Consider the following 14,093-nt stretch of genomic DNA (forward strand, 5'->3'; position numbering starts at 1 on the left):
GTTAATTTTTAAGCAACTGTCATATGCCTGGTTCTAGAATATGATTCCATTAACGTTACTGCTGTTACAACAGAGAGTGTAAGTGTGATGATGAGCTCCTTTCATGTATTTCTCAAAATTAAGAAACTAGGCTTGCCAGTCAATCCCCAGCAGAGACTCTGAGAACATACGAGGACACAATGAAAACAGTAGAATATTAATTAAACCAACAGGAAGAGAGCTGTGTGTACTTCAGAGATGCATTTTAAATGCATGCATATCTTTATACAGACATCATAGTAGTCAAGTCAAGAAATGTATACTTTACGGTTCCTGATATGGCAGATTCAGTCTTCATGGAAGGCAAAAACACAATGAAACAAAAACTGAAAGCCCACACACACCCACTGAGGAAAGCACCTGAAAGGCAAACTAGTGATTTTTCTCAGCAAAGAATTAGTCCCTTTCCCCTGGAACAGTGATTTGGAAAAGGACCAGGGTAGGGGAGGGGGTCAGTTAGTAATGGCTCCTGTTATATTAAAAGGTGACAAAAATCATGAAGAGCAGTATTGATAAATGTTCTAGTTACTGCCATGTTTGAAAAGCATTCGAAATTCTAAAATATTATTTGTGTATTATTTACCTTCTTATAAACTGATCTGTCATTATCATACATTCAAGTTTTATAAATGTGTTTTTCCTCACTTCACTGAAATATCAGAATCCAGCTCAAAAACAGAATCAAAGAGGAGACTTTTAAGCTTATTCAATAAAAACTATGATACGTAATATTCAAAATAGTGAAATCATTATATTATCTAAAATTCTCAGAAACTGCTTAACATGATTAATAATTTACCCATTTTAGTTCATGAGGGAATGTTTAATATCATTTGCCAAAAAAGAATACTGAAATGGTATAAAATGGTATTCATTATAATTAAGACCTAATCACTAAAGAAGTCCAGAGGTATGGAATTTACGATCTTGCATACATGTTTATAAAATATGGACTCGGGAAAGAGCCATTTAATTTACCAAGAAGTCCTTTGATCTCTCAGCATATTATAACTAAGAGGACAATGGCAGGTTTCAGTATGGAGGTCTTTTTGGATGACTCCTCCTAGCCTTGAGGTTTCTCTATTCCTGTTTAGGGTATGAAGTTGACTTACAAAACCATCGTTTTTGTTCTAGCTTTGCTTTATAAAACCTCAAGCAAAGCCTCGACCATAAATAAAGCAGCAGGGCCCCAGTAGCCAGCTGAGTCATAAACCCCACTCAGCTGCATGTGGCCCAAGGTGTTGGGATCCCGACAGAGTCAAGCCAAGCAAGCAGAATCAATTGAAGCCAGAGTTTGGAAAAACAGAGCACCTCCCTTCCCCACCCCACCTGGCAGTGGAAGAGACCACAATCCCCCTTCCACAGCTCTCATCCAGGGAATGGTAATAAGTCCAGAAAAACATCTAGACCTGGGCAGACTTTACTTCCACAGTCTAAAAGGAAGGGAAAAAAATGGTATTTGACAACCAACCACAAATTTTGAATATACAGTTCTCCTGCTTTTAAGCATAAAAGCAGTCTTGTTGTTGCTAAGTTATGATCACCACCATATTTTTCAAAATTTGTGCCCAGGACCATTTGGTCTTATGGTACTCAGGCTTGCCACTCTAAAAATACAGAGTTAAGCATGTTTAAATCACTTCAAATATCGCAAAAAGCAGCAAACACACAGCCTACCTGCTTGGGCATGCAAACTTGAAAAGAGAAGCTTTAGAGAATGGCCTGCAGGTCAACTCATTCTGTATTTGGCAGACCGATGTCAGGAAGGAGCTATAGAAAACAGAATCCTGTGCATGAAAAATACTCTGCCTTTGGTTCCCTCAGGCCAGAACTTGGAACTGCTAGCAAACATGCCTTAAAAAACTGCAATTCTCATGAAGTGCTAAAAACTCCCAAGTAAATAGGGCCCCTCAAACCCATGTACAAATAAGAAACATTTAATGAACAACTCTTTTTTCACCAACACCTCTACTACTTAAATTAAGGCCAGCAGACTCTTCAAAGGGACAAAAGAAGCCCCCCCTCCATTAAGAAAAATTCTATATATAGACATCCAAGACAATTATATGATGCAGCACGTAACCAAATATATATAATTATCCTAGTTCCTGCATTCCCATTATCTTCATAAACATAGGATAAAAATCAGTCTAAATGACTTTCTCAGACCTCCTCAAGGATTAAGGCAAGCCAGCCAGTCTTTAAAGTACATACATGTAGTAAAGATCAAAAGCAAATGTTCTGGTCAGTTCTTTTCTGCTCATGGTTTTACTAAGAATGTGTGCAGTTTTCAGGGAAAACACCACAAATGACAGCTGCTCAAAAGCATGGGAATTAATTGGCAGCAGGAATTTCCTTGACTAATAGGGAAAAACTTGAAGTCACATGTTTTGATGAGCTTATTTTTCCCATCCTTAGTCAAGCATATTCACTGCTAATGATTAAGATTTTAAAATGGAAATATAACCAAGTACATTCTCTATCTTTTCTCAGTGGAACACAGATACCCATTAATGACTGAACAATGGCATTAATTAATAGATTTTAGCTTAAATAAATACAGGGAACCAAACCAGGACACAACAGCAAAAGTGCATTTGTTAAAAAATAGTAGCACGTGACTCCTCCTCCAACCCCCACAGTAAGCCATCTGCTTTGAGCTGTTTTTCTAGCAGTAGGGATAGATTTACACTGATCCATCCACAGTCTATCTGACTCAGGGTCTCTCAAGTCATTGCCCTTGTGACCGGTGGTGAGAATGGACAAGACAGCTGGTCAGGATTAGGTGAGTAGCCTGTGGCCTTGGGACCAAGTCATGTTACTGTGCCCAGAGCCTGATGCTATAACCTTTGGCTCATTAGCATTATGCTGTCATCATCCAAGCTAACAGCCACTGATCAGCCATGATCCAACAGTCACCACTCAGGGGGCACTATGTATTCTCAATCCCAGCAACAATGTGAGCCTTTTCTTTTCAACACAGTCTGAACTGAGCCCATGACACTCAAAGGCTCGTGCATGAGGGAGTCTGCATTAAAATTGTCCCTCAAGGCAGCAATGAGATGTCCAAGCATGAGCAACCATAGCCCCTCCATTCTAATCAAATGACAGCTCTGACAGAGCTCAAGGAAAGCAAGACATAGTCAAAGAATTTCCAAAATGCATGTACCCCAAGTGCCACAATGGAACAACATACCTGGCCATCCCCAGACTTGGAAAGTTGGCAGGGACGATGAGAACATCCAGCCGAGAGAACGGGTGTGTTCCCAGAACAGAATGTGCTGCTGAGAGGCAAGGAGGGATCAGCCGCAGAAGGGTCTCTTGGCAGGCACCCGTGAGGCACACAGGGGCAAAGACCCGATGAGGAATGATCTCCTGGGTGGTGGCAGAAGCATTCTGGAAGCGGCAGGGGTATTCCATGTGACTGCAAACACCAACATGCCTGGGAATAACACAAAATAAATGGTAAAACATGTTTATTATTCTTGCTGTGGAGGTGAGGCAATCTTGCAGATGTAGACAACTTTTAGGAGACAGAGGTTCAGACAGACTCACAAGCAAAGACTGTTCATTTCAATTCTTGGCTTGACTGGCTCTGTGCAGCAGTGAAAATTTACAGGACAAAAACGTATTCATGTGTTTGAATCAACACACTAGCTTCAATCTAAGATAAGAGAAAGCAGTAAAATCTTGTTTTAGAATAAACTTTGTTGTGGGGGGACCTGTAAAGACTCCAAACAATAAAACTTCTCACCAAAATACAAACAGTTCCTGCCCTCGGTTAGATGTTTTCAAGTATCACCATATGAACAATCTCCAAATTAGAGACAATTCATAACTCAGAAAGGAAGGAGCAGTACACACAAATTAAAGATCCAATTCTGGGATTACCTAGAATAAAAGACTTGGACTGAGGGAGAACCATGAACCAAATGAAAGTTACAGGCTCAAACTCCTCGAAAGAACACAAACCATTTTACTGAATAGTAATCTAAATGTTCTTTACACAGCCCATCAAAAGCTGTTATTAAGGAATACAGAGGCACTTTTGATACAGTATTTTTCCCAACCCACTTTCAGAACAAATTTAACTGAGCCAGCCTTTTAAGGAAACAGATCAGACCCCAGCCTGCTTCATCTGACCACTGCCAGTTATTCCATCAAAGGCGGAACTGAAAGAGAATTCCTAGAACCTGACTCACAGGACTCAAGAGAACTTATCTACTCAAACCTACATCCAACAGTACTCAATTTTTTCACCTGCTAATATGTCTTTTATTCAAACACAATGAAAAACCCCTCTAATCATTATTTATTTTATTTTTTATTTTTTTTGAGATGGAATCTAGCTCTGTCTTCCAAGCTAGAGGGCAGTGGCATGATTTAAGCTCACTGCAACTTCCACCTCCCAGGTTCAAGTGATTCTCTTGACTCAGCCTCCTGAGTAGCTGGGATTACACGTGTGTGCCACCACGCCTGGCTAATTTTGTATTTTTAGTAGAGACGGGGTTTTACCATGTTGGCCAGGCTGGTCTCAAACTCCTGACCTCAGGTGATCCACCCGCCTCAGCCTCCAAAACAGCTAGGAGTACAGGCATGAACCACCGCAACCGGCCTATTATTATTTAAGACAGGATTTCACTCTGTTGCCCAGGCTGGACTGCAGTGGCAGGGTCATAGCTCGCTGTAGCCTCCAAGTCCTGGGCTCAAGCAATCCTCCTACCTCAGCCTCCTGAGTAGCTAGGACTACAGGCATGTTGCCATGCCACATCCAGCATTTTTTTTTTTTTTAAGAGATGGGGTCTGGAGATGGGGTGTCACTTTGTAACCCAGAGTGGTCTCAAACTTCTGGCTTCAAATGATCCTCCTGCCTCAGCCTCCCAAAGGGCTGGAATCATAGGCATGAGCCACTGCACCCAGCCAATTATAACTACAGGTGCTCACTTGATTCACAGTGAATAATGAAAAATCTTAAGATGCTGGCATGTCCCAATATGGGCAGAATGCAACAATAATTCCTCTCCAAATGTAAGAAGTACCTTTCACTTACCCAAGGCCAGCGCTCAGGAGACCAATATGGCTAGGTACAGATAAGCCTCACCTTCTAGCAGCATGGTTCATAGAACACAGCTTCCAGCACTGAAGGCATTTCACCACAACGGAGAGTAAGAAAATGGATGGAGGCCCATAAAAACTTGTCAGAATAAGATGACATGAAGAATATAATTCTTGACATTGAATTCTGGCCAAAGTCCCTGGATTGATAACCTTGCTTTGTGGAGAGAGTGAGTCAAGGTGCCTGTTGGTGAACATTTAACTAAAAAGGCTGCAATGCCCACCTAATGACAAGTACTGTGCTTGTGCATGAATGTGGTCAAAGGTCTCGCAAAGTGAAAAAGGCCACTGATTAACCACCACAGTATCTTTTTCTCATGTATTTACACAGGTATATAATGTGCTACAGTAATTTCAGTTCATATAATCTCTATTGCAAAGCTTTCAGATCATGTTAAACCACAGAGAAACTGGAGTGTGCAGGCATCTTCTGGACAAAGCTGAGGCATAAGCTTAAATTATATCTACCACAGCACAATTTTGCAAAAAGGTCATTCTAATGGCCTCTCTAAATATAACATGGGGAAAGATTATTTCCTGCTACCAAGAACCCTAAAGTTAGAGAATACTGAGGTAGCCAAAGATACACCCAAAAGTGTTTGGCCGGATGAATTTCTGGTGATCGTATACAACCTAAACCTGATAGACAACATTCTGACTCCACAGTAAGTTCTCTCATATCCTTTTCCAATCAGGAACAAGGCAAGTTAGAATCTCTCTGGGCATAAAAGGCACTAGCTCAGATGATGAAGATGATTCTAGTTGTGTGAATTAGTACCGTTGTAATCAAAGCCTGGGAAAAAATGCAGGACTTTAAGGCAATCAAGCTCTGACCAGGTGAGAAGGGTAAGGCTCCCATAGAAATGGACACGGAAATGGCATCAGGAAAGCCACTTCTGCGTTCCCACATAGGGATCAGGAAACCTGGGCTTCACTGTCTTCTCAGACTGGCTCACTTGTGACCAAGGCAGGCAACTCAGTATCTGGGGCTTCTTTTTCCCCATCTTTAACATAGTCTCACCAAAGTGGCTGCTGGAGGAGGTAAGGAATTGGTTAGAAAAGGATATGAGAGGCCAGACACGGTGGCTCATGCCTGTAATCCCAGCACGTTGGGAGGCTAAGGTAGGTGGATCACTTGAGGTCAGGAGTTTGAGACCAGCCTAGCCAACACGGTAAAACCCATCTCTACTAAAAATACAAAAAAATTAGCCGAGTGTGGTGGTGCATGCCTGTAATCCCAGCTACTTGGGAGACTGAGGCAGGAGAATCACTTGAACCCGGGAGGCAGAGTTGCAGTGAGCTAAGATCACTCCAGCCTGGGCAACAAAGCATGACTCTGTCTCAAAAAAAAAAAAAGGTATGAGAGAATTTACTAACTTACTGTGGAGACAGAATGTTCTCTATCAGGTTTAGGCTGTATACAATCATCATAAACTCATCAAGCTGAACACTTAAGATCTGCACATTTTGTTGTATGTTAATTATACTTAAAATATAAACAAATGAAAATCTTTTCTAAGGTTTCTTCTGGCACTATGATTCTACCATAACTCAGCACATAAGCCATTCTTCATAGAATCGCCTTGTTTCTGAAGAGGTCAGGGGATTCTGTACTTTTTTTTTTTTTTTTTGAGACGGAGTCTTGCTCTATTGCCAGGCTGAAGTGCAGTGGTGCAATCTCAGCTCACTGCAACCTCCGACTCCCTGGTTCAAGCAATTCTCCTGCCCCAGCCTCCTGTAAGCTAGGATTACAGGCACACGTCACCACGCCCAACTAATTTTTGTATTTTTAGTAGAGACGGGGTTTCACCATGTTGGTCAGGATGGTCTCGATCTCCTGACATCGTGATCCGCCTGCCTTGGCCTCCCAAATTGCTGGGATTAATGGCATGAGCCACCGCGCCTGGCCAATTCTGTGCTTTTTACAAAGTAATAGTCTTCCATAGATTCAGCACCGACTCAAAGATGCTGTACTTCCTATCAAAGCAACTTTTCATATATTTTACAACTCTAAAGAAGACCTGTTCCCCACCAGATTCTTCTTTCAAATAATCAGTCTCAATGTGTTTTCTTCTTTGTAGTGCCCATTTTCCATGCCTTTAATCATTTTTGCTAAGTTCCTTTGGACTTTATCCAAGTTTCTGTGTCGTGTTTAAACTGTATGGCCCCCACAAAGGCCTCAAGAGGTTAAAGAAACATAACACAAAGATTCCTCTGTGGCTGAAGGTTATACTACAGCTGAATAAAATTAATAAACTTTCAACAGCTTATCTGAGAGCCTTATAATCAATGTATTTACTAAAATGCTCACCCAGAGTGGCTGGAGCATGTGTGAAAGTGGAGCTGGAAGAGGGAATGTTCTTACTATAATTTTACCCACATGAACACTGATCATAAAAGTTCAGAGACCAACACTTTGGCCAAATTTCTGGAACCCAGATGAGCACTTTAGGCAAATGAAAACCTGTGGTATAGCAGGCCCCTGTGAAAGTTGGATTTACATGAATTTGATTGGTGGTCTTAGGAAGGTTTGAAGTAGAACGGGTGCTGGGGAAGGCAAAAGGGACCAGATGTGAACATAACCAAAAACACCACTGTGACTGGCACTTCAGAGCACCTTTGCTGGCAAACTTTGCATGCAGTCAGACATGTAATGGATGAAAACAAAGCCACTTTCTGACAGCTAAAGACAGCACACATGAAGTGCACAGCCAGGGCAGAACTAAGCAAATGCAAGCTATGATTTTATCAGCAGCATATTCCTGAAGGACAAGCATATTGATAAAGGAAGGGAAAACTCAGTCACAGTTTATTGGACATGGAAGGGGGCATGGGAGGAACCCCATTCACCAGTCCTCACAGTTCCATGGAAAGACGCGCTTCCCTAGAGTGGCACCCGGACCTCTCCCCAGCTTACCTGACTGGCTGGGCCATTCCAGGCTTTCTCTTTTGAATCTGCTTGCACACAGAGGGTGCACTTTGGGCCTGCCCCTGCCATGTGTCAGGTGGACTCTACATCTGTGTTATAGAGGACAGCAGCAGTCCAGCTGGGCTGGTAACTGGGTGGGTAAATTTGTCTCATTTGGAAATGGAGTCTCAGAAACCCCACTGAGACCATGCATCTGAGTATTCCTTCAGTCCAGCTTCTGTCAATAATAAAACCTTTATTTTTATCTCCTCTGTCTGTTCCTCAACTGGTGAATTTAGGAGGACAAGAGAGGAGTTGTACTTGCTTCTTCCCCTAAAGCCCGACAGGAATTTTAGACATCATCTCTTCCCAGAATCTTCATTTGATTTAACCATTTCTTCCTCCTTTCAGAATAGTGGATGCAAGAAAACTGAGAAGCCATTTAAGTTGCTTCTGAGCAGGAAGGAGAGAGCACAGAGTCAGTGGCTGCTGCCCACTCCCCAACCCCACATCTCTTTGGAATATGGCTAGAAAGGCAAAATAACAAATGTCTGTCTTTGCCTTCCCCTAGCCTTCCAAAGGCACACATTTTCCAACTGCACAGCTCCTCTAACAATCAATCAATGCTGAGGCCTTAGATGAAAAAGAGAAGAGTACTTCTTCACCATCAAGAATTTGAGAACCCATGGACAAAGCCTTCATTCTACAGATAAGGAAACTGTGGCTTTGTCCAAAGAGGTATATCCAACCACCAAGAATGGCACTTTCAGGCTCAAAGGCATTGCTCTCAACTTCTGTTTTCTGTTCCAACACAACACACTCCAGTCAATAATGGTGGCTCAAATCATGGCAGTGACTCTCCAGATGGGAAGGTGGATCAGACTCCAGGTGAGGCATTAATGTTACATACAGTTTTTTAAAGTGTCCAGGTAAGATTCTGACTCACCTCTCTCTGGGGTCAGGCCTGGATATAAATCCAGGTATTGCTACTTAGTAGGGACATTAATGTTAACAAGTTGCTGAGCTTCAATATCCTTATCTATAAAATGGGAATAATAATCTATCCAATCTGTTTTGCAGGCTTATCCTTAGGACTAAATGAGATTATATTTAGATCAAGACTTAGTTTCTGACTTGGAACAACCAATGGCTACTGTATCAATTCAGGATAGGCTAGGATATGCTGCAGTAACAAACAACCCTGGTGTTTCAGTGGCTTAACACAAAACAGTGTGCTTCTTGCTAATACCAAGTCCACTGTAGATCTAAGTGACTCTCCAGACCACCTGTCATCCTCACTCAGAAATTCAGACCACCTGAAATTACAAAACAAAGCCTCCTCTGTGATCCTACTGCAGGAAAGAGAGCACAGGAGGATCTCACATGCAATTAAAGTTCCCACATGAAACTAGAATATGTCACTTCTGCCCACAATTCCCTTCTTCCCTCAAGAATACAGAAGTAAAATCTAATACGCAATCTAGGATATTCATATAGCTCAGGAAAGACAGTCCAAAATAGGCAAGCTACTGAACAGGAAGTGGAAATTACCTCCCTTCTGCCCAAAAAGGAAAAATGCAGGCAATAATACATGCCCATCAGAAGAGAGAGAACATAACTTCATCTCTGAAAGATGAAGACCAACTGCCACAGTTACTGTGGTACTAGTAAAAGCAGCATGACAAAATAAAACCAACACAAAAGGAATCTGCATTAGGAGTATACCTTAGCTGGTTTTCAAGGAGTAACTAATCATCTCTACCATTACCCTGGGCTTTCTCCACCAGAAGGTACTGACTTAGTGACTGTCTGTCAATAGGAAAAATGACACAATTGAGCCGGGTATAAAATCCTGGGAGTGCAGCATGATGCATGTGCTGTGCACCTTCTCAGCGTCCCCCTTCTCCCTCTTTTGGCTCTCAAAGCTAGAAACCATTGAACATCTAGACAGGCTGCCAGTAAATATCCAATGGCCTACAGTAATTTTTTAAAGCCTCAAAATGATTTTATCTGGTTCATACTTCAAAAAAAAAAGAAATCACTACTGATGTTAACAAAGCCCTGACCAAGCAGGATTTCCTTAACCCAAGGGCTTTGCATCAGTTTCCTTGTGTCCTGTGCTCCTAAAGCGGCGACTAGCCCCACTGAGGGAGATGCTGTCCCTACAGTGCACCGCTAACAGCAGTTGGTACAACCAAAACAGCAGAGTAGCATAGAAAGTAATCCATCAGAAGCTATGTTTTTGACCACATAAGCACTGAAAACCAAACTTAAAAGGTATGGGAGGAGAGGAGGCATTGAATCTGAGGATTCCTTGAATTTAGCCAAACACATATAAATATTTCAGCAGACTTCACATGGTTTCATATATACTTACCTTCTTCTCTCTTTCTGCATAAATAAGAGGCTCACATCTCTTCTTCTCAACTCGCTTTCCTTTCTTTTTTTTTTTTCCAAGACAGAGTCTTGCTCTGTCGCCAGGCTGGAGTGCGGTGGCGCAATCTTGGCTCACTGCAACCTCTACCTCCCAGGTTCAAGCAATTCTCCTGCCTCAGCCTCCCGAGTAGCTGGGATTACAGGCATCCGCCACCATGCCCGGCTAATTTCTGTATTTTTAGTAGAGATGGGGTTTCACCATGTTGGCCAGGCTGGCCTCGAACTCCTGACCTCGTGATCGACCCGCCTCAGCCTCCCAAAGTGCTGGGATTACAGGCCTGAGCCACCACGCCCAGCCTCTCTTTCCTTTCTTGTTTTGTTTTGTTTTTTGTTTTTTGTTTTGAGACAGAGTCTCACTCTGTCACCAGGGTGGAGTGCAGTGGCGCAATCTCAGCTCACCGCAACCTCTGCCTCCCGGGTTCAAGCCATTCTCCTGCCTCAGCCTCCCGAGTCACTGGGACGCCCGGCTAATTTTTTTGTATTTTTAGTAGAGACGGGGGTTTCACCATGTTGGTCAGGATGGTCTCAGTCTCTTGACCTCGTGATCCACCCGCCTCGGCCTCCCAAAGTGTTGGGATTACAGGCGTGAGCCACTGCGCCTAGCCCTCTCTTTCCTTTCTAATAGGGCTTTTCCTGCTTTGATTAATCCTATTTTGGTTTAGTTTCTCAGCAGGAATGACTCACATTCCCAGTGCTTGGAAGAAATGCATCATACCGCTCCCTCAAGTGTTTTTTTTTTTCCTTCCCAGCAAGTCCCCAAACACAAACCTGAAGTTGGCCTCAGAAGGTGAGAAGGGTCTTTCTGTTGCCAAATCATTTGATGACCATGTCTCCATCTTCATTTCTGTCCAGCATCCCACTGCAATTGTGAAGGTGGAGGCTGGCATTGGCATAGTTACATAGTAATACCAGCTTGAGCACCCTGTAAACAGGAAGAGAAAAACCATAATGAGGCCAATATATGATCCTGGGCTCTGCTGTGTAATTTCCTCTCGAGGCACTTGAAGAGCTTTTGTGATAAGCTGGTAAGAGCCAACTCTTGGAGGTCGGTCACATCAGCAGAAGGGGCACATTTCAGGGCTCAGGGAAAGCACAGGAGGGATGATGGCTTCAAGGCAACCAGGAAGGTCTGGGTCTCTTCCACGGATCAGTTGGAAGCCCTTCACGTGAGGGTGGTAGTGCAGGGGGTCCCTCACAGCTGTAAACACAGAAGACCACAGGCTGTATGCTCCTACAGAGACAGAATACGTCTCATTCATCCAACACAGTATTTAGCATTAAAAAAATGCTCAATTGATACCTGTTGAATGAGTGAAAGAGTGAGCAAAGCAGTGACTGCTTTGTGCTGTAACTATCTTGTTCAAATTCAATTCAAGTCAATATAAAATGAATATAGTAGAAAACACATGAGACTAGGGAAGGGAGACACTTGGGTTTTCATCCCAACTCTGAAATTAATTAGCTGTGGGAGTTCAGGTCTTACCCTTAGTCCCTGTTATCTGTTTAGCTGGTCTTCCACTCTTTGCTGAGCAGATGAAAAGCACGTGTAGAGGTTTAACGGAGCCAAGGACTCCTAACTAGTTTGTAACAGGACCGGGATTAGAGCTGGGGCTCCCCATTCCAGTTGAGGGTGTACTCTCCACTTGGTCCAAACCTTAGAGGCTTTTTATCAAAGGAATGAATGGCTGATAATTTGTAACACTATACTCCCCTCATTTCTGAGATGTAAAAATAATTTTCATGTTTCTGAAATCTGAATGTGTCATACAACCTGATTTAACAATGGTATATTTTCCGAGCATCTGCTATACATTAATCGTGTGTCTTAAGCAGAATTTATATCATCTTTTTTTTAACTTTTATTTTAGGTTCAGGTGCAAGTTTGTATAACAAACTTGGATAAACTGCATCATGAGGCAGGGTAGGGGTAGGTTTAGTGTATAGATTATTTTGTTACCCAGGTAATAAGCATAGTACCCGATAGGTAGTTTCTCTTTTTTGAGACAGGGTCGCACTCTGTTGCCCAGGTTGGAATGCAGTGGCGTGATCACAGTTCACTGCAGCCTCAACCTCTTGTATACCCAATATCCAGTGTCTCAAGTGATTCTCCCACCTCACCTTCCAAAGTAGCTGGGACTACAGGTATGTGCCACCACACACAGCTTACTTTTTTTTTTTTTTTTTTGAGAGACAGGTTCTCACTATGTTGCTCAGGCTAGTCTTGAACTCCTGGGCTCAAGCAGTCCTCCCACCTTGGCCTCCTGAAGTGCTGGAATTACAGGCTTGAGCTACTGTGCCCAGCCTGATAGGTAGTTTTTCTGTCCTCACCCTCCTCCCACCCTCCACCTTCAAGCAGGCCCTGGTGTCTGTTGTTCCCTTCTTTGTATCCACGTGTACTCAGTGTTCACCTCCCACTTATAAGTAAGAACATGCAGTATTTGGTTTTCTGATGCTGTGTTAGTTCACTTAGGATAATGACCTCCAGCCCCATCCATGTTGCTGCAAAGGACATTATCTCATTCTTTTTTATGACTGCATAGTATTCTGTGGTATATATGTGCTACATTTTCTTTATTCAGTCTAACATCGATGGGCATTTAAGTTGATTCAATGTCTTTGCTATGGGATATCACCTTATATTATGGAACACATTTCTCCACTCCTCATGTTCCCATAGGGAGGAACTTCTGTTAGCATAAATCTCTCTTTCAGTCCCTTCACAAACTCCTTTACAGGAGCTATTATTCTTTTTCTTGCTTTAAGTTTTAGAGGGTTAAACACATTTGACATCCAATCACTGACCAAATTGGCCTGTGGTTGTCCAATTTGGTCTGTGATTGGATGTCAAATTCACAGCTGAAATATTAACATGCCCCTACTGGCCGGCAGACCTAACATGACATTTTTTAAAGTGCTTTACCAGTAAAAACCAATAATAGAGATTAGATTTTGATCTCCACGTGCATGGTTCCTTTGTCTATCTCAAAACAAATTCTGAACTCAGGAAGGTAGGACTTAGTAAAAAATAAATAATATTTCGGTGAGATTCAAGTCTGGAAGCCACGAAGAGAGTTACTTGAAAGAGAGACACAAAAGATGTGCTCAGAACTGCTGGAAACCCACCAGAGCCAGCCATTCTCTCCAACTTGCCTGGAAGCTCCACCCTGCTTCTGGAACCAGAATGGCCACTCTTGAGATCCCTCTCTTTGTAGCTAAGAAGTTGAAGGTAGGCCGGGAGTGGTGGCTGTAATTCCAGCACTTTGGGAGGCAGAGGCAGGTGGATCACTTGAGGTCAGGAGTTCGAGACCAGCCTGGGCAATATGGTGAAACCCCATCTCTACTAAAAACACAAAAATTAGCCAGGTGTGATGGCACGTGCCTGTAATCCCAGCTACTCAGGAGGCTGAGGCAGGAGAATAGCTTGAACCTGGGAGGCAGAGGTTGCAGTGAGCCGAGATCGCACAATTGCACTCCAGCCTGGGTGAGACTCGGTCTCCAACAAAAAGAACAAGTTGAAGCCATACTCCTCCTTAAAGGGACAATCAAATCCAGAGACACTGAAGCCAATCCAGTGATAGCTTCTACTGGGCATGAA

General features: G+C 42.8%; 1 protein-coding gene across 17 annotated transcripts in view; it reads right to left on the reverse strand.

Annotated features, from left to right (window-relative positions):
• Positions 1–14,093, reverse strand: part of AOPEP (aminopeptidase O (putative)) — a 429,169-nt gene that overhangs the window by 348,022 nt on the left and 67,054 nt on the right. For all 17 annotated transcript variants that reach the window (XR_010109119.1, XR_010109118.1, XR_004673384.3 and 14 more), the window contains 2 exons: positions 11,267–11,420; positions 3,236–3,481 (listed from right to left, as the gene is read on the reverse strand). Coding sequence is in view for 13 of the 17 variants with exons in the window: in XM_063594308.1 (XP_063450378.1) it covers positions 3,236–3,481; positions 11,267–11,420 (400 nt within the window). In the remaining 4 variants the exon portion in view is untranslated. The remainder of the gene's footprint in view (positions 1–3,235; positions 3,482–11,266; positions 11,421–14,093) is intronic.

This window comes from Pan paniscus, chromosome 11 (genome assembly GCF_029289425.2).
Source record: "Pan paniscus chromosome 11, NHGRI_mPanPan1-v2.0_pri, whole genome shotgun sequence".
NCBI lineage: Eukaryota > Metazoa > Chordata > Mammalia > Primates > Hominidae > Pan > Pan paniscus.